Source organism: Typopeltis vanoorti, chromosome 4 (genome assembly GCF_054136105.1).
Source record: "Typopeltis vanoorti isolate ZY-2024b chromosome 4, IOZ_Tvanoo_1.0, whole genome shotgun sequence".
Classification (NCBI taxonomy): Eukaryota; Metazoa; Arthropoda; class Arachnida; order Uropygi; family Thelyphonidae; genus Typopeltis; species Typopeltis vanoorti.
In genome coordinates, this window is record NC_143552.1 from 45,250,312 (window position 1) to 45,272,119 (window position 21,808).

General features: G+C 34.8%; 1 protein-coding gene across 5 annotated transcripts in view; it reads right to left on the minus strand.

Annotated features, from left to right (window-relative positions):
• Positions 1-21,808, minus strand: part of LOC150107272 (polycomb group RING finger protein 1-like) — a 302,424-nt gene that overhangs the window by 46,399 nt on the left and 234,217 nt on the right. For all 5 annotated transcript variants that reach the window (XM_090391122.1, XM_090391120.1, XM_090391119.1 and 2 more), the window contains 2 exons: positions 14,526-14,628; positions 3,308-3,437 (listed from right to left, as the gene is read on the minus strand). In XM_090391122.1, the coding sequence (XP_090247248.1) occupies positions 3,308-3,437; positions 14,526-14,628 (233 nt within the window). The remainder of the gene's footprint in view (positions 1-3,307; positions 3,438-14,525; positions 14,629-21,808) is intronic.

Consider the following 21,808-nt stretch of genomic DNA (forward strand, 5'->3'; position numbering starts at 1 on the left):
TCAACTGCCCTCTCTTATTCTGTTCCATCATACACTACTCTTTGATTTGTCTATTAACCTATTTGTCTATTATCCTCAGCTTAAAATCCATTCCCATTTGTTTCAAAAAATACATTTTCATGCAGTATGCATGAAAATCATATACAATTTCACTTGTAATTATCCTCATCTTCTCACTTCTTTCATTTTCTAATATCATTCTTTCAATTTACTCTACCATTCATCACATTTTGTTTACCTTCACTAACTCCTGCATTCCTATCCAAATGCTCTCCAATACACACATTTTCATGCCCTCTTCCCCCCCCCCCCCAAGTAGAGCATCCCTAAAAGTTGAAAATCACCACCTCAGCCATAGCCAAGTTAGCATGCCAATTGCATGGCTAGTTTGTCTGTCCTGCAGGATTAAAAAATCTGAATTTCTGGGAGTGGAAAAGTTCTTCCCACCACTGTATGAGACTAGGTAACTCACCTTCATCTAAAAAGCTCTTATAAAGGTTCTTCACATCCTAGGTGGGATGTGAACCCAGATTTTTTCCAAAAGACACAGCCTGTTACAAGTAATGTAACAGCTGTGTCTGGAGTAATATTAATATTTTAACTGAAATATAGAGCCAAAAGGTTTCACTTTGACGATGCAAAAGTATTCAAATATCAGTGGATATTGAATCCAACATTATTTCAAAGCCGAATAGAGAAACTGCAAGAGTTTCATTCTGAATACAGATAGAAACTATAAAAGTTTTGGCAGATCCAAGTGTAAGCAAATCTTTTATGACAGGAGCAACTCGTAGTAAAGGTGGGTTAAGCTCTGATCATTATCCTTAGTATTTTCCCATAATGTAAAACACGTCTCCTAGGAGATGTATGATGTTATACATTATGGGGGGGGGGTCACTACTCAGACCAGTTTTGACCTTTTTTGAGGTCTTATTAGTGACTAGGCAGACCCAAATTGTAAATACTCAGGTTGTAGTGATGCAGAGGTTATACTTGACGGCTTTGAAATAATGTTGTATTCAATATCCACTTATATTTGAATAATTTTGCATCACCGAAGTGAAGCCTTTTGGCTCTCTATTTCAGTAATTGTTGGTGCCTTTTGTAATGTGACACCTCTTGGCAATTCGTAAGGTAAAGCAGTAGTCTCCAAAGTGTGGTACGTGTACCCCAGGGGGTACGTGAGTCGATACGTCAAAAAAGTTTTATATTGATAGGAAAAAAAATAAGTAATTAATTAAAGATAAAGAATATTACTTTCTTTCATCAATTAAACATATATCTAATATAGATAAAGACGTTATAAACTTCCTGTAAACTTAAATTTGCGAGTAGTGCACATTGGGTGACTTTGCACACATAATCATCTGTGGCAAAGCTGTCATGTTTTTTAAAACTAGGGAGTAAATCTCTTACTTCGTATCATTGTCATTATTTGTAGAGCATCCTAGTGTTGACAAGCCCAACTAGAGAAGGAAAATTGCTTAGTTATCCTGCTATCTACAGATGACACCACGGTTGTATTAATTATTTGGCTATTAGTAGTAAGATTAACGATTTTTAGTATATATTGTTTCTGTGCAATTCCAACACGTTTTTGTGCTTACTTTTACGTTTACACTAGAAATAGTGAATTAATATTATCAAAATTGAATGAGAAAATAACTGCATTTCGAACGAAAATGGTGCTGTGGAGAGAGAGATTTGAAATGGGATGTTTAGAAATGTTTCCATCTTTATCTGATTTCGTTACAGAAAATAATGTAAATGTAAAACAAACAAAAAGTCTAATATCTGCACATTTAAAAAGTTTAGAGACATATTTTTGTAACTTATTCAAAGATCTTCCTGGTGAAGAATTTCAATGAATTATATACTCATTTGCAGAATATGTAAAAATTGACCACCTTCTGATTATTTTTCAAGAGCAATTAATTGACATTAGATACAATACAACTTTGAAAAATGAATTTCAACAGAAATCTCTTCACAATTGGTGGATGGGACTGAAGTCCGAGTATAGCAATTTAGTAAACACAGCAAATTATGCACTCCTACCATTTGGTTCTACTTATTTATGTGAGGTATCATTTTCTGCAATGACAGGTATTAAAACCAAATATCGAAATAAATTAAACTTGGAACCAGACCTTCGTATCGTAGCATCAGAAGCCATCAAACCAGAATTTCAAGAAATTATGAAAGAAATGCAAGGCCATTGTTCACATTAAATATTGTAATAAATATGTTTGTAAGCTGTTAATAATAAAAATAATGTGTAAAAATATCTAGGGTTTTTAATTATTATATGATGATACAAGGCATATTCCTCTTTATAATACTTATTACAATAGATTTTTGCTCAATCAATTGGGGGTATGCGCTATTTATTTTTTCTGTCTTACTGAGGTAAATTATAACCTCTGCATCACTACAACCTGAGTATTTACAATTTGGGTCTGCCTACTCACTGATGAGACCTCAAGAAAGGTCGAAACCGGTCTGAGTAGTGATCCCCGCCCCCCATAATGTATAGCATCATACATCTCCTAGAGGAGATGTGTTTTACATTATGGGAAAATACTAAGGATAATGATCAGAGCTTAACCCACCTTTACTACAAGTTGCTCCTGTCATGAAAGGTTTGCTTATGCTTGGATCTGCCAAAACTTTCATAGTTTCTATCTATATTCGGCATGAAACTCTTGTAGTTTCTCTATTTGGCTTTGAAATAATGTTGGATTCAATATCCACTTATATTTGAATAATTTTGCACCGCCGAAGTGAAGCCTTTTGGCTCCCTACGTCAGTAATTCTTGGGTGCCTTTTGTAATGTAACACCTCTTGGCAATTTGTATGGTAAAGTATAATCTCTGCATCACTACAACCTGAGTATTTACAATTTCGATCTGCCTACTCACTGATGAGACCTCCAAAAAGGTCGAAACCCAGTCTGGGTAGTGACCCTCCCCATAATATAACACCATACATCTCCTAGGAGATGTGTTTTACATTATGGGAAAATACTAAGGATAGTGATCAGATCTTAACCCACCTTTACTACGAGTTGCTCCTGTCATAAAAGATTTGCTTACACTTGGATCTGTCGAAACTTTTATAGTTTCTATCTGTATTCAGAATGAAACTCTTGCAGTTTCTCTGAAACTCTTGTAGTTTCTCTATTTGGCTTTGAAATAATGTTGGATTTAATATCCACTTATATTTGATTAATATTTTAATTTATATATTTTTCAATCTTCTGAAAAAATATTATGATAAAAACTAACCAACTAAATAAACAAAGTACCTCTTTCTCAGATGTTTCTGGCCATAACCTTTGGATTAGTTTCTTGATGTGATAAATCTGAGCTCTCACAGAACATCTTATATATCTCTGTATAAATGCACATTTCATATCATGAGTACTAGGACCATTTCTGCAAGCAAACATACAATTATTACATAACATTCCATAAAATTTTCATGTTATGTAAAAAATATCCTTAATAAAATGTTTGTTTTTTAACTTTAAAATCAACATTATGATAATTAAAATTTCCAAATCAATGAAATGAGAATATGTTAAACTGTACAACACTAAAATTTGCCTTTATGCAAAAGTAGCTAATTTTAAAGAAAATGTATGCACTGAACACAACAATGATATTCCCGCAGTTCCATCACCTACAGCAGCTTTTCCCAAATTATGTTCTGCAGAACATCAGTGTTCTATGATGACAGTGACCAAGCCGTGTATTTTTAAACATGGAGGTAATTCGGGAAAGAGAATACCACTGTTTATGACCAGGCATAAAAATTGCCTGCAAGCCGAATACAACAATGGGCAGCGTATCCTCTGTTGTCAAAACTGAACAAAATAACATCTGTGTTGCAAATGTCAGTGACCAAGCTGCATATTTTTAAACATGGAAATATTCATGAATTATTGTTAATTTTCACACATCGAAATCTTTCAACATTCGGGAAAAGGAATACTGCTATTTATGACTGGTCATAACAATTGCCTGCAAGCCGATTACAACCATGGGCGGCATATCCTCTGTTCTCAAAACTGAATGAAATAACATCTGTGTTGCAAATGTTAGTGACCAATCAACAAGGAAGTATAGAGAAAATTTTTCCACTGAAATTGAAGATCAAGGTAGTCTGCATCCAGTTCTCAAATCTAGTAATACTGAATACTTTCTTCACACGTTCATATTGTAGGGTGAAAGTGCTTGTTTTGAAACCGTAGTGCCGTGATTTTTTAAAAGTAATAGGCCTACAGATTTAAATTTTAATATGAATAAGAGACAAGGGACTTTGTTTAATTTTGGTGTTAAGAAATCTCTTATTGAAGGTGTTTGTGACACAACAGATAATGATTCATCCACCTCCAGCCTACAAAGCGATCTCCAGGATGTACAAAAGGAGGGGAAAACTACCAGCACACAAGAGAAAAAGTCTGCATTCACTCGTAAGTATTTATAATAATAATATAAATTTTTGGTGATCAGAATGAGATATGTCAATGAAAATCAGCGCAAATTAATTTAATGATGTTGGCCTGAGGAAACTACAATATGCTACAAGATTTCATTAGTCCAGTGATTGATAATTGATTTAAATGTAATTTTATATTTGTCAACATGTCACATCGTATACATAAGTGTACTAATACTCTTTATAATTATGCCATAATTAATTATTAATACATTACAAAATAACCAAGTGTTCTGCAAAAATTTCAAGTTTGTGAAGTGTTCTTAGGAAAAAAATGGGAAATGATGACCTATAATATGCTGAAGAAAGTTTCTTGTTCAGCAGAAGTCAGCAATGGTAAGTTACAGTGAATCAGTTCAAGGTTAACCTTTCTAAGGTATATATGTGCATGGAGGTTATGTCACCACATCATGTGACATACATGCTGCTGTCACTATTCAGTGAGATGGAATCTTTCATTCTGTGATCATACTACCATGAAAAGCAAGCAGATGTGTACAGCTACAACTCTGAAAGTTTTTCATGCATGTGATATAGCTTTGCTTTCTCTTTACCAATGTTGTGTATTTAAAGTGACAGTAGACTGTATTTTGGCATAATTGTTTATCATTAATCAAAAGTGCAGACTCATTTTGTGTGTGTGGAAGGGATTAGAATAAGGAACATGATTGTCACATGGTTCCATCCAGGTGCCAAGAGTGCTCTGAAATATCAGAGAATGATTAAAGGATATGGATTCAACTATTTACTATTCCAACAATATGGAAGGGGCCCTAGAGACTTCCAATTGTTATTAACCAATATCTCTGGATTTCTGAAAAGTTGAAATATAATCAAGTACACAAACTTGCCATCCTAAATGACTTGAGACATAGGCTGTGGATGAAGACAATTCTACTGATGGACCTTAAAATATAGCATCATGTCTCGTATACCTGATTGAAAATCTTGCCTATTTGCAAGCACCTAATTCTGAAAACCAAAACAGGGATGAATAATTTTATGAGAGTTCTGGATCTTAATAAAAACACAAACTAAAATTGTAATGTGTAAGAGACAAAGTTGGAACCATTTTGGAAATGGCACAAAGATCACCTGTTCAAAATTTCCACCCAATATCCAAAACCACAGTTTTCCATGAGGTGTACCAAGAAAGAGGAAGGAAAAAAAAAAATAAAATAAAAATATATATAGTAAGCAGCTTGAAAACAAAAACTGCAGCCAAACAACTTACCTACACTGAAACCCACCAAGAATGCTCTACTGGGTGCAATTTCCAGATTCATGGCATCATAATTCTCATAGATGACCAAGGCAAATCACTTTTAACTATAGCTGCACCGCATGCATCCCTCCTAGATACCAAAAAGGTTTTTATTCCTGATGGTATTTTACCAGGTGTGGTGAAGAGATGTGCTCCTAAACAAATACCTATTCTTTATCATCTCTACACTGTAGTATAATCATTTGCCATCCAGTCCATATTCAGCTAGTTCCCAAAAAAACAGGGGATAAGTGTTTGCTAACAAACTATCAATCTGCTGTTCTCACCTCGGTGCTGTCTAAAGTAATGGGAAAATGTCATCAACAGTGAAATTCTTCCACACACACACACACACACACACACACACACACACACACACACACACACACACACACACACACACACACAGAGAGAGAGAGAACTATCAACTAATTTGAGACAACTAATATGGATCCCATCAGTCAAGATCAATAGCAGATCTCATTACTTCCATCACCAACTCGTGGGCATGTGCCATGGAAAGGTATGGAAAAATTTGTGCTGTTGCACTTGCCATTTCCAAGGCATTTGATAGGTTTGGGCACTGAGGGCTTCTCAATAAACTGTCATCCTCTCTAAAGGTTATTCACTGCACGGTATGGTGAAGGGTGTTTTTTCCTCTGGACTATTACTTCATTGCCCTTTTCCTCATATATGTAAATGATTTGCCACTGACCTCAAACACTATCCATAGGTTTTCTGATGATGGCACTCTCTCTCTCCCCATTATCTCAGTTATATGAGGAAAAATTGTAGTGCAGGGACCCTAGAAAACAGTGATCTCCATATCCTTCAATGCTTCCAAAACACAATTTTGTCCTTTATTCTTACAAAGTCCGCACTGTTAACCTAGTGGCTATGCGTTTCACAACCATATGCCTGAGAAAGGAGTGTCCTAGGTTCAATTCCCATCGATGACGTGAGGAGTCCAAGGATCTTCCTCAGCCATAGCCAAGTTAGCCTGTCTTGGGCGTGGGCAGCAGGGTTTTTCACTCCCAGTTTATCTGGGGTTTTTTCACCCCGCAAGCAGGCAAACCAACCCTGTGAACACACAGGCTACAGTCATAGGATACCTCCAGGAATAAAGAGTAACCAACCTATTCCATAGGATTTTGGTTCCGAATGCCTCAGTAAAAAGTGTAGGTGTCTATGCGTGAGCATAAATTAGGATTCTTGCAAAAAAAAAAAAAAAAAAAAAAAAACTTGGTTTTTATCCTCATATAGTTTTTTCATAATTCTCAGCTTAACAGTCAGGACGAGATCTCTCATTTCAGATTGACACTTGTCCCTAGACTTTCTTACGACAAAGACATTACTTCTACAACATCCTCAGATTCCAAAAAAAAAAACATGGCTTCCTTTTCCATCAGGATATTCCCCATTACTGCTAAATAACAATAACATAAACAACAGCTGCCCAACATCCATTTACAGCTGAATTGCTAACCCACTGAACCAGCTACTCCCATTCATCTTTCATTCCATCTACCTCTGGTAACTGGAACAGTCTTCCTCAGGAAGTATTTCCCAAAAACAACAAACTCCGGTTCTTCAAAAAGAATACCAATACCATATTTACTACTACTGCAGCCTCCCATGAGTGGGGAAAAAAAAAAAAAAAAAAAAAAAAAAAAAAAAAAAATACTACCAGTTGGAAAATGGTCAAAAGTTTATTTTACAGAGCCAAATCTTCTTCAAAGAACTATAGAACCATCAAGAAATACATATTCCTTTTTGAGCTTTGTGTAGATCAGAATCTGAATTCACTAGTACTCAAAGAAACAAACAACATTAACAACTATGAGGTGGATAATAAGCCATTATTAATCGGTGTTTAAAAGAGTTGTCTGCAATGCAGTAATAAGTAAAACTGAAATTATTATTTTACGCCTCCAGGGAGTCCATAGACTCATCGACAGAGGGCACCTGCTCTACAGCTCTGTCTCCACTAACTGACCACAACTACACCAACACCATTTCCACAGACAATCACAAACATCCATGCCCACGGCAGGATTCGAACCCACAGCCTTTTGGTTGAAGAGCGAATATGCTAACCACTCCGCCAGCCTGGCTGGCGGAGTGGTTAGCATATCAATAGAGGAGAAATATTTTTCTTTGCTGGATAGACTTGGCTGAGTAGTTAGATTATCTGCTCTCCATCAAACAGGTCGCAGGTTTGAATCCTGCTGTGGGCATGGATGTCTGTGATTGTCTTTAGGCAAAAGATGAATTTCATCACCTGGTGTGAGACCACCACCCTGTTTATTGGAGGCTTGAAGTGGCTTAAAGATGTTCCATGTGTGGAACATCTTCTAGAGCATGGTTTCCAGACTATGTAAAAAAATAAATATAATACAAAAAATATACACATATGAGGGTGGTCTGAAAAATTCTTGGCCTAACAATGAAAAAACAAATTTATAATTTCAAAATTATTTTTATTTTTTGACATAATCTCCCTAAAGACTAATACATTTATTCCAGCGATGCTCCAGTGCCATTATCTCTTCCCTGTTGTGGTTCTAACTATGCAAAATACTCCTCTACAGCTGCAATCACCTCTTGATATGAAGAAAAATGCTGACCAGCGAGGAAGAGTTTTAGTTTTGGGAAGAGATAGAAGTTAAGGAGAACAATTTTTGGGGAATAGGGTGGATGTTCCAACAATTCATAGTGCAGATCCCTTAATTTTCCCATTGCCAAAACACCTTTGTGGGCAGGTGCATTGTCCTGATGAAAGATGATTTTTTTTTTCTGCAAACAGGGTCTTTTCTCATGAAGTTTTTCATCTACTCTGGTTAAAAAATTGGAATAATATTCCCCGGTTATTGTTTTATCCTTTACAAGATATTTAATAAACAAAATGCCTTTAGCATCCCAAAACACTGATGCCATGACCTTTCCAGCAGATGGAATCAACTTTGTTTTCTTTGGCGCTGAACAACCAGCTTCTGTTCACTGTTTTGACTGCTGGTGTGTAATGGTGAATCCAAGTCTCATCCGTAGTAATAAATCGATTCACAACATCAGTTTTAATCTTGTTAAAATGCTCCAAGCACTGTTCAGAGATTTTCATGCGAGTGCATTTTTGACCTGCTGTGAGCAAGAGCAGCACCCATCTTGTGCAAAGCTTTTTCATTTGCAATTCTTCATGTAAAATATATCCTACACATTCTTTTGAAATGCCTATAGGCTCAGAAATTTCACGCAGTTTGACTCGCCGGTCATCCAATACCATATCGTCCACTTGATTAATGATTTCTGATGTTGTTACACTTTTTGGAAGTCCTTCATGTGGATCATCTGGTAAGGCTGGTATGGCCACGTTTAAACTCAGCAGCCTATTTCTTAATTGTTGAAAATGAGGGAGAAGAGTGCCCATAAACTTTTATGAACTTTGAATGAATTTCTTTTGGCATTAAACCTTCTTTTACAAAGAATTTTACAACTGCACGATACTCAATTTTATCCATTTCATGGGATACAGACAACACTTATGCTTCACACAGCTGTGTAAAACAAACTACTTGATAGAATGACTTGCAATTTCACATGGATGCTTATGACAGATGTACCAACTTAGAAAAAAAAATGATAGATGGCAACACTATGGTTGAGGCTGAGAAATTTTCAGACCACCCTCATAAAAAAATTTATAAAAAAAAACTTAATGCTTTTTTGCAAATCCTACTTTGCATTGTTATAATGCTAGGCAACTCTTGATTGAAAGTGGTTGTATGAGTGTTATTCTATTGGAGGAAGAAATAATCATTATAGTGTGGTCTAAATTACCTACATGATGTACAACATTCACAATATACCAGGATGGTAGGGAAGTGGCTGGAACTACCTTGCATTCTGGTAAGCATATGCCTAATTCGTGTAAAGTCATTAGCGATGGCAAATGTCTCAGCATCTCTGTTGATCTGTGCAATTCCAAATGCTCAATACTTAACGTATTTTCCGGTGTATAAGACACACTTTTTTACCTTAAAAATGGGGTACGTCTTATATAATGAAGGTAAAGATTGTTTCCTCTTTTCAAAGTCATACGCACTCCCTTTTATGTTCCAAGATCTTTGTAGGTGGTTAATGGTGCAATCAAATTGATGTGTGACCTTCACGTGACTTCTAGCGCGTCACTGGCTAAGAACGGGGAGCCCCTATTCAAGTTTCATAATATCTTATCCGAGTAATCAGTTACCGACGTTTATCAGTATTGAGTTGACGTGTTGAGATATTTTGTGTTCAGTTTGATATTTCCCCATAGATTTTAGTGATGGAAAAAAAACAGGCGACATTCATATACTTCAAGTTACAAATTGCAGGTTGCAAAATATGCGGAAGAACACAGGAATAGGGAAGCTGAAAGACATTTTGGACCTCCGCGTACAGAAAAAATGATTAGAACTTGGCTTGGTCAGAAGGAGATTTTGTACAATTTGCATAAAGAAAAGCACATGGAACGTGGAAAAATTGCGAAGTGGCCAGAACTAGAGACCGAAGTTTTGAAATGGGTGCAAGAAAATCGGCAAAATGGCATTGCCATTTCAACAAAAATGATTCATACACATGCAGTCAAAGTAGCCTGTGAGCGTAACATTGAAAATTTTAAAGATGGTGCGTCATGGTGTTACCGTTTCATGAAACACAGTGGACTTTATATGTGTACAAAAACAAAAATCAGTTAAAAAAATGCCAAATATATATGAAGACAAAATTATTTCTATATTATAAGAAATTAATGATGATAGAGAAGAGTCAGATGACAGTGACATGGGTTTTGCAGGTTTCTGAAAGGTCAGTTTACTATTAAAAATTACCTATTATTTTATCCGTTTTTTTTTTAAATCATACTTTAAAGTTTAGGTTTTTTCCAGAAAATTGTATTAAATTTCTTGGGTGCGTCTTATACATAGGAGAGTCTTATACACCGGAAAATACGGTAATGCCTTTTCTGTTCTTTCACCAGAGAGAAATCAGAAAATTCTTGTCCAAATTAGACACTAGAAAGTCTCTGGACTTTCTACTCAACTCAACTCTGAAGCACAAACCTCAAGGTTTGTGCTTCAGAGTCGAGTCCTGTCCTATGTATGTATCTTGCCTTTTTATGCTCTCTCTCTCATTCCACTGGCATCTATCCCAGAGCCTGGAAAATGGACTATGGTCAACCTATTCCCAAGAAAGGTGACAAAATCCCTACCATTAAACTACACCCAATCACTCTCACTTTGGTTTTCTCCCAAGTAATGGAGAGAACCATCAACACTCAAATCTAATATACAAATGCCAATATGGATTCTAATGCTGCTGATCAACAGGAGATCCCATTTTAGGTCACCATTTCTGAAATAATACGATGGAAAAGTTTGGCAAATCTCAAGTGGTTGCACTTGATATCTATCTTCAAGGCCTTTGACTGAGTCTAGTGAAAATCCTTTTAACTAAGCTTCCATTATTTGGTCTATTCCATGCCTTCTGCAACTGGGATGCCAGCTTTCTGACTGGATGCACACTACATGCGATGGTGGCTGGCTACGTTTCCTGTAGTTATGCAACTAATTCTGGAGCTCCACAAGGTTCAGTTCTGTCACATTCTCTTTCTTCTGTACGACTAACTCCAGTTGACTGGCAACCCAATACGCTGATGATAGTCTGCACTCCCCCTTTTCGTTTGACAAACCTTGTACTACACAAATTATCACACCTTACAGGGCATCAATCTTCATTACCCGCAATTCTGATCTCTAAGCCATTCTTCAACAGAGCTCAGATAATCTTGTAAATTTCAATGCCATCAAAACACTTCTGCCTTATTTTCTACAAAAATGAACCATTTTCTTCTAGCATTTCCTTAGATAACACTCAAATCACAGACAAGATGAGATTTCTCTTCCTGGCATTACCCTGACATCAACCCCTCTTGGCATAAATTTGAGAGCCCTAAGATCTCCCTAAAAATGTCTGACTCTATACAGAAGAAAGTGGTTGTTTGATTAACGACCCATCTCTTACTAATTCACTCCACTCATTTTCACACATGTATCATCTATAAATACTTCCATGGCAACTGTTCATATGGACTAGAATTAATAATTCCTTCACTACTACTGCTACTCTACCACCTACTAAATCCACTGAAACATGTACAGCTACCACCTAATACCCTTTCACAGCAACTCCACACCCACAGAACCTCTATTGATGCTGTGTTCTGGAACAGTTTCCAACTCTTATGCGTTTCCAAAATAATATAATAAACATACCATAGGTTGACTAGCCAACCTTTTGTGAATGAGATCAACATAAAAAAGATAATCCAGAATCCTTGCTGCAGAGACATGGATTTTTTTTTTTTTTTTTTTAAACCATTCAGAATTCCAATAAGCAGGCTGGTGGTCTCTCTGGGTAACAAATTTCATCTATCACCTAAAAGCATTCACATCTACAGTGAGATTCAAATCACACAGCCTTGTGAATTCACAACTCCTGTGAGTAGTCACAGGAGTTGTGATACTATTCACTTAGCCAAACAGGCTGGCTAGGTACTGGAGTATACTATAATGATATCCAATACTACAGGATGTAAAAGAGTGCTAGCCAGTGGCGGCCAGCGAAAATTTTAAGTGGAGGTGCTGCATATACAAAATAAAAAAATAATAATTCTTTTTTTTCCTAATCAGTAACCAATTTTTTAATAAATAAATTTACATATTAAAAAATTGCTTTATTAAAAATATTTCACCCTCGCCACGAACACACACCAATAATAAAAGTTTCGCATCTCACAGAAATAACGCGTGCAAGCATACAATTTATCTCTAGCTACACAGTTGGATTCAGTTGTTACATACAGTGACAAGTGCAAACGAATATTGGCGAGTCTAGCTGCAATTGGCCAAATGCGATAATTCCGACCCTGCGTTAGATCGCAGTGCATTTGTTTCGTGTAACGATAATTTTTCATGTAATGATAATTGAAAAAATATAATTCTTTTCACATTTTCAACAGTGACGCCCGTCATAATTCAGCCTTATATCTATACTAAATAAATAATTATATGTTATTTTAACAGAATAAAATCAGATTTACCAAAAATATTTCACCCTTGCCACGAACACACACCAATAATAAAAGTTTTGTATCCCACAGAAATAATGCGTGCAAGCATACAATTTACCTGTAGCGACACTGATCAGAGAGCAGTGTCGGATTCATTTGTTACATGCAGTGACAACTGCAAATGAATATTGGCGAGTCTAGCTGCTATTGGCCAAACGTGATAATTCCAAAACTGAGTTAGAACGCAGTGCATTTGTTTCTAATCTAAAACATTAATCGAACAATTCCAATTATTAACTATTCAATCAATGTCGAAACATAAGCTGTAACCTTTAACATGTTGCATTGCATTTATATAATTTATATAGCCAGCCTGACTGGCTGAGTGGTTAGCGTATCCGCTCTCCAGCCAAAAGACTGCAGGTTCGAATCCTGCCGTGGGCATGGATGTTTGCGATTGTCCTTGGAATTATTAGTGGTGGTGGGCGGTGGTAGATGGCGTTGGTGTAGTTGCGGTCAGTTGGTGGATTGAGTGGCGGAGACAGAGTTGTAGAGCAGGTGCCCTCCCTCGATGAGTCTTTGGACTCCCTGGAGATGTCTAATAATAATAATGTTGTAAGCATTGCTATTATTTATAAACACAAACAAAATTTAATTTTTTCATTTTTTCCTTGGAATGCTGCAGTGTCGTAGTGCTTATGTACAAGCTGCCACCGGTGCTAGCATTATGGATCTTGAGGAGCTATATGTATCTTAGGTCAATAACTGCAAGCCTGTGCTACTGATACCAAAAAGAACAAGTTTATCCCACTTTCTGTTATTTAGACTTCTTATATAACTGATGCCTATTTCAGAAAACAATATTTGTTAGTGTCATAAACAGATAAAAAATCTAACTTCTGTGTTCAGAATAAATTATATAGTTTGAGAGAGGAAACAGTGTATTGGACTGTAGATACATGTTTATAATTAAAGAAAGGTTTGAAACCTAATAACTCTAATGAATTAAAGTTCCAATTTAACTTTTTTTTTCTAGATCAAATAGAAGGAAACAGCAGGATGGGGGGGGGGGGGGGGAAGAAGACAGTTCAAAATAGATGCCAAAGCAAAGAATAGGTATCCTGTTTAGTTGGTTAATGAGAAAAAAAAGGACACTAATGACTACATCCATTCAAAGTAATTGTCAAATAAGGTCAAGTATATGATAATTTCTTCTACTTTGGTAGTGATTAAAGAAGAGAATTCTGTTGGGAATTCCACATTTTTACGAAAACCTTCACTAACCAAAATAAATAAATAATTATAAAATAGTAAGGATAAATGAAAAAAAAAATGAATAAAGTAATAAACAAATATAATAAACTTAATTAAATTAAAAATATATAAACATACACACACAACTCTTGCATTAACCCTAAATTAATTAACTAAATAAATCAATTAATATCAACAAATTAATTAATAAATTAACAAATAAATAAATAAACACGTTTCACATGGAGGAGAGAGGGCAACAAACTAGATACTGATGAATATAACTGCATCACCCTAGAGAAGATGCTTAGTTTTTCTTCTAAGATTGAAAGTTTCAAAGAAAACTTGATAAATAATGGTAGAATATTTACTTCATTAGAATAATGAAATTTATCTTACCTTAGTGGTTCCAAACATAAATGAATTAATTCATCGTGTACATATAAATGCTGAGTGGATAAGCCACTTTCTTCAGAATCCTCTTGTCCTTTACTCCCGGCTTCTATAAAACCAACAAACAATTAAGAGGTTATTATTTAAGATTAAATATAATTTAAAATAATCATAACTAAAGCACTGTTAATATGTTAAGAACAAAGTATAATATTTGTTTGCACAATGTAAATTCCTGTTTATCCCGCTTTCTATTATCCAGACTTCTTATGATAACTGATACCTATTTCGATATGAAGAAATTTTACTTAATTATCTTTTGTTTTAAACAGTCTCCATCTCTCTTTTGCATTGTCCAGTGTCTGTCTTACAGCCAGCCTGGTGGACCTAGCAGATAGTATACCACTCACCAATGAACATGTTGAAATCATACCAGGAACACAGATATTTGTGCATGTCATTAGGTTAGTAGATGAATGTTATCACCTCATGTGAGATGAGACCATCATTGCCACTTGAAGAAGGTCCAAGTTTGGTCTCTGGAGCAGCATTTCCAGATTTACCTAAACTTTTGCAAGTGGAATTTACATTAAAAAAACATCAGGGGTGTGGATCGTGAAAAGTAATCTTGCTTTAACAAAATATTAATAAAATAAAAAGCCCATACTACTAAGTGTAAATTCATCTGTGTTGACTTTAAGAGAGAAACTTGAATAATAATTGAATTACAAAAAGTATTACAAATATTTTAATGAAGCAAACATTGTAATATTGGCACCTTCACAACTGCAATATTATAGCATTGGTACTACATACTGCCCAAATTAAATTTGTGAAAAGAATCCATATGCTGTAATGTAGTTATGTAAAAAATAATATCTATATAAGCCAGTACACAAATTATTGACTGTGCAGCAATATGTACTGATCGTGTAGTATCTAGCATGTTTAACATACAGAACCATCAATTTATACAAGTGTAGAAGAAACAATAACATTATACAAAAAGAAGAAAAACGTAACCAGAAATGGATTTTAATACATTAACCTGAGCAATGCTGTGAATAACGCTAAAAGCATATCAGTCCACAAAAAAATTTAAAAGTTGTATCATATGACAAATGTTAAGGTCAAAAGAAATGCTAAGGAGATATTCTGTTATATGTCATGTGAGCATAGTAATTGCAATCTAGTTTTGTGAGGTTAGAACCATTCTTTGTTGTGATACATCTCTGTAAAAAAAAAAAAAAAAAAAAAAGTAGCATAGAGTTAATATTTTATTTATTTTATAAAAGGCCCTATGTCAATTGAATAATCCAAATGAGCAATAAACTATTGGGATTTCAAAACAAAAAAAAGAAGAAATGTGCATGAATTGGGAAATCAATATTCTAAATTTATAAAATCATGGTTTTCTTCAAATGAACAATAAAAAATGGAAGAAGAATCAATAAAAAAACAATGAAATCACATAGTCAACTGCTGTTGGAAAAGCTCAACACAATACTGATCAAACTCAAGCTGAAGTAGTTAACAATAATTTGCTGCTATCTATTGAAATTGAGAAAAACACTGTTAAGACCCAAACTAAATCTACTAATTTCAGTGATGTGATTAATTAGTTGAATTTAAATACACTGAGGAGAGAATATATAATAAAAAATATGAGATCAAAATATCAATGCAAATCATTCACAAAATAAAAGATTACCTAAGGGGATGTACATTTTCTATATACTAATGCCAGACGCATCAGGAATAAGAGTGAAAAGATTTTGGCATTGGTTAGTGCAACCTCGCCAAAAGTTATGGGCATTAGTGAGACTTAGCTAACAGCAGATGATATAGTTACAGGAATGGATTTAGTATTTTCAGAGATGATAAAGGGATGGAAGGGGTTGTGAAGCGCAATGCATAGCCTCTCCCACTCAATTGCCAACCTCACCTTCTTGTGATCTATCCTGTTCTAAAAGTACAAACGAGGAACTGGTGACCGAGCATGGGCGGTATAATCCTAACATAGTAAATGCTGTTAGATCTGCCTGTCCAGAGGCATTAGGTAGCAGCTCTGCCACTGGACTTACCCAGCAACAGGCTAGTAACCTGCCCTGGAGAATTTCAATATACTTTCAAGTCTCATCCAAAGAAAAACCCAACAGATTATCAGGGAAAAGACCAAAATTCAGTAAAATGTAAACAAAATTAGAAAAAGGAACACATAATGAAGATTGTAACACAGAATGTGAGAAGCATCACATACAAAGAAGAGGAACTTGATAAACAACTAAACCAAGCTAACAAAGATATGTATATTAACAGAAACAAAGAGGTACAAAAGAAACAAACAGCTATATACAAATCTACAGTGGGATAAAAAAAGAAGAAAGAACAAAAGCAGGCATGATTATGGTACATAAATCTCTAAAGAACAATATTGTATATTATAACTATTTGAACAAAAGATAATACAAATTAGACTCCAGACATTAAGAGGCCACATAACAATAATGGATGCATATGCACCAAAAGAGGGAAAAGAAGAAGACAGTAATATATTTTAGAAAGAATTACATGATACCATATATAAAAAAACAAACAAAACTGTTCGTTAGAGATTTATTTACTACTAGCAGGAGATTTAAATGCCAGAATAGGAAACAAAAAAATACAAAACAAACATAGTTAAATTTGGCAAAAATACTTGTAATCAAAATGGTCACAGACTGCGAGATTTTGTCATTTATAATAATATGAGAATAATGAATCTGGTGTTTAAACACAAGAAAATAAATAAATATACTTGGTCAGCCAGAGGATGCAAATCAGTAATTGACTACATTATCACAAATTGTAAATTAGCAGAATTAATTTTAGATGTAAGAGCATATCGAAGCTTTGAATTACGCTCTGATCATTATATGGTGTCAGCAAAAATTCAATTTAAATTTTGTATGTTTAGCCAGCAAAGCGGCTAAAAATATTGAAAATTCTTATCAACCGAGTTACAAAATTTCTGCACTACAGGATCCCCATGTCAGACAACAATATCAAAAATGCACAAACTTAAAAACAGAAACTACACACGAATCAAGTGACACAGAAGAGGAATGGGAAAATCTGAAACAAATTCTCACATAAGCAGCAACAGAAAGCTTAGGAATAAAGTGCAAATAATTAGAAAACAGGACTACGACATTGGAACAAAGGAATAGAAAATATAATAAAAACAAAAAAAGACAGTTACAGAAATAGCTAAATTCCAAAACAATAAAAACAGAAATAGAGAATATAAGAAACAGTGCAATTCAAAACGAGAAGTAAGGAAAAAACATAGAGAGAGAAAGAAGGAACAATTTTATAACAAAACTAGAAAAGGATATATTTAAGCCACAGCCCAAAACCTATTAAGTAATAAAATACATGAACGGGAAATAAAAGAAAAGATAAAAATACAAACAACAGATTTAGAAAAATGGGTGTTCTATTTACAAAATCTCTGGACAGATGAGAACAATGAAATAAAATTTTATAAAACAAAGAATGATCTAACAGAAAATATCACAATGTTAGAACTGAAAATTACAATAAAGATGTAAAATAGGAAAACACAAGGAGAAAACAATATAAATATGGAACTATACAAAAATGCAGGTGAAAAATTTAATGAAAGACTTCTGAAATTTTTTAATATGGTTTGGATGTCAGGAAAAATTCCTAACTCTTGGAAAAAAGCACTGGGTATCTCAATCTATAGAAAAGGAAATAAAGATGAGTGCAATAACTAGAGGGGAATTAGTCTGCTAAATACAGGTTATAAAATATATACAGGAATATTAAAAGAGAATCTAAACAATATTGTATAGGAGAAACTACTAGAAGAACAAAATGGTTTCTGAAAAGGCCGATCCTGCATAGTTTCAATTTTCACTCTAAAATTATTTAATAGAAAAGAGAAGAGAATTTCAAAAAGAAACAAACGTGGCCTTTACTGATTATGAAAAAGCCTTTGACAAAATTAGTAGACAAACATTTTTTAAAATATTAACCAATTTAAATATACCAAACCAACTTGTACAATCCCATTCAAGAAATATACAAGTGCATACAGGAAATAAAATAGCAGTTAAATTAGAACACATCTCAGAATGGAAAGATATATCAAGAGGAGTATGACATAGATGTAACCTCTCACCTCTGCTTTTCAATATATATATATATATATATATATATATATATATATATATATATATATATATATATATATATATATATATAGATAGATAGATAAAATTATAACAATCTGAAAAGAGTATAACCCATTTGGTACACAAATAACCCCACAAATGAAGAGAGATACACTACTATTTGCAGATGATCAAATGGTATAAGCTACATCCGAAGATGATTTACAAAGATCATTAAAATCATAATATGACAATATCCAAAAAAAAAACAAAAATAATTGCATTCAAGGGGAAACCCAATAAGAAGTAAAATAGTAATAAATAATAAAATATCAGAACGAGTAAATACTGCCAAATACTTCGGATGTGATTTATCATACGAAGAAGAATAAAAAGACAAACACTAAAATATCAAACTTTGTCAAAGTAAATAGCATAATAAATAATATATTTAAGCCATCCCTAGTACAAAAACACACTAGAATCAGACTATATAATGTCTTGTCAAAACCAACTTTACTATACGGAAGTGAAACATGGACCATAAAAAGGAAAGATGAAAAATGAATTCAAACAGCAGAAATGAAATTTCTCAGAAAACCAGCTTGATATACTAAGTGGGACCATAAAACAAACGAAGAAATTTTACAATCTCTGAATATAAAACTAATTCATTACTACATAAGACAGTACAAACAAAAATGAAAAGAACATTTAAATTGAATGGACAACAGCAGACTACCGAAAATGTTATACAGATATAAAATAAGTGGAAAAAGAAGAATCAGAAGAGCCCAAGAAAGACATGGCATGAGATCTGAACAGGTGCCACCTGGCCTAAAATCCATGTTAGTAAGAAGAAGAGATGGTAGAGTAGAAAGGACAGGGGTGGGGTACTGCTCACCATAGCAAATGAATTGCAGCCCACAAGATTAGGAATTAGTCAGATGGATGGTAGTTCTTTTAAGTCAATCTGGTATAAAATTGAGGACAATAGGAAAAAATATAAAATTGGTTGCTGATATAGGCCAGTGGGTGCCATTGTACTAACATTCATCAGCAGGTTAATACAATGAGCACAAGTCGAGCAATTATTATGAGAGACTTCAACTTTGGAAGAAGGAAATGGAATTTATATGCTTACTGAGAGATAATTACTTGAAGCAGAATGGGACAGAGGGACTTGGGTTATGAGAGTGCTGGCTCTTGTTATAGTCAGAAGATCTGTCCATAACTAAGGTGCCAACATTGCCTCCAACTGGAGAAAGTGGTCATGTAGTCCTGACTTCAGAGGCAGTAAAACATGGAAATGCAAATTAAGAAATGGTATATGTGGAACTATAAGGCACGTGATTACGATACACTTAGGAGGAAACTTGAAGCAGCAAGTTCAAGAAATTTTACAATGGCATAAAGTTTCTGCAAGGGAGGCAGCAAAACATGGAAATTCAAATTAAGAAATGGTATATGTGGAACTATAAGGCACGTGATTACGATACACTCAGGAGGCAACTCGAAGCAGCGCCATGGCATAAAGTTTCTGCAAGGGAAGGATGTTCACACTGTATGGGGAATAGTCAAGAGATATCTGGAAGAAGCATTATCACACTGTATACCCAAGGTCTGAAGGATAGATGGACAAGTAATATCATTAACACATTCGCTGCCAACTACGAGTATACTCGTAGTTGATAAACCAGCTACACAAGCCAGCTACGAGTATACTCGTAAGACGCTTACCACCGGCAACGAGATTACTGTACTGACCTTGAAGAAGTGAAAATGCTTGGCTTGTGGAGCTAGCATCAAAACTGTGTATTCTCATAGATAGTATATGCTCTGCACAAGCCAACTATGAGTATACTCGTATGACGCTTACCGCCGGCAATGAAATTACCGTACTGACCTTGAAGAAGTGAAATTGCTCAGCGTACGGGAACAAACTATGCTGAAGTAGCGTGGCAGCGAATGTGTTAAGCATGAGCTGAAAAAAAAAAAAAAAAAAGTTGTAGAGCAGGCGTTCCCAAGAGCACATTCTAAAATACCAGTAGGGCGACGGGCACCATTATTTTTTTTTTTCCGTTCTTATTTCAGATTTAAGTGGATAATTCATATTAAAAGTGGCATGCATTGTCTGGAAATGACGTTCAACATTATGTTTTTTCGGAATTGCAACACTACTGTTGCACAACAAACAAACACAATTATCTTTAAAATTAACGAAACAATATGTTTCCTCCCAGTCAGTGTTAAAATTATAGGTTCATTGTCTTTTACTTGATTCACTCATTTTAGGATTAAAAATCAAAATACTTCAAAAATGTAAGTACAAGACACCATTAAAATTATGCACATATAACTAGCAACAGATAATGAACAACTTCGAATGTGTGTCTACTTTACATTGTATGCGTTTAATACTCGTCATGTGTCATTAACGCATGCATCATAGAGCATGGCATGAATTGTTGCGTGTGTGCACGTGATTATTTCAAACTATACGGCACACGGTTGAACAGCGGCGGGCACACACAAATTGGTCGACGGGTGCTATGGTGCCCGTGGGCATAGGGTTGGGAACGCCTGTTGTAGAGGATATATAAGGAGAAAGATGACCAGCATGGTCAGAAGGGCAAAATCATATTATGAGAAGAAATTAGCTGAACAGGCAAAAAGAAATAAAAACTTCTTTTTTCATTATTATGTGGCAAGTAGGAGAAAGAATGACTATGGAAAGATAATTTTAATGAGTGTGGATGGAAGAGAGGTAACAGAAACAGTGAAATTGTTGAGCTACTGAGTGATCATTTTGCAAGTGAGGATAACGTTATGATAAAAGTGACAGGAACTGATGTGAAAACAGAGGTTGAAGAACTGGAGGTACTTAGGATATTGCAAAATCTGAATGCAAATGCAGCTGTGGGATTGAATGGGATATCAGCTTGCATTTTAAGAGGATGTGCAGTGGAATTGGTGATGCTTTTGATTAGGCTGTTTAATTTAAGTCTCAGCTCTGGCAGAATCCCGAGAGAGAGAGAGAGTGTGGAAAAAAGGCAAAATAACTCCCCTGCATAAAGGAGGATCTAAGTCTGTGGGAGCAAATTA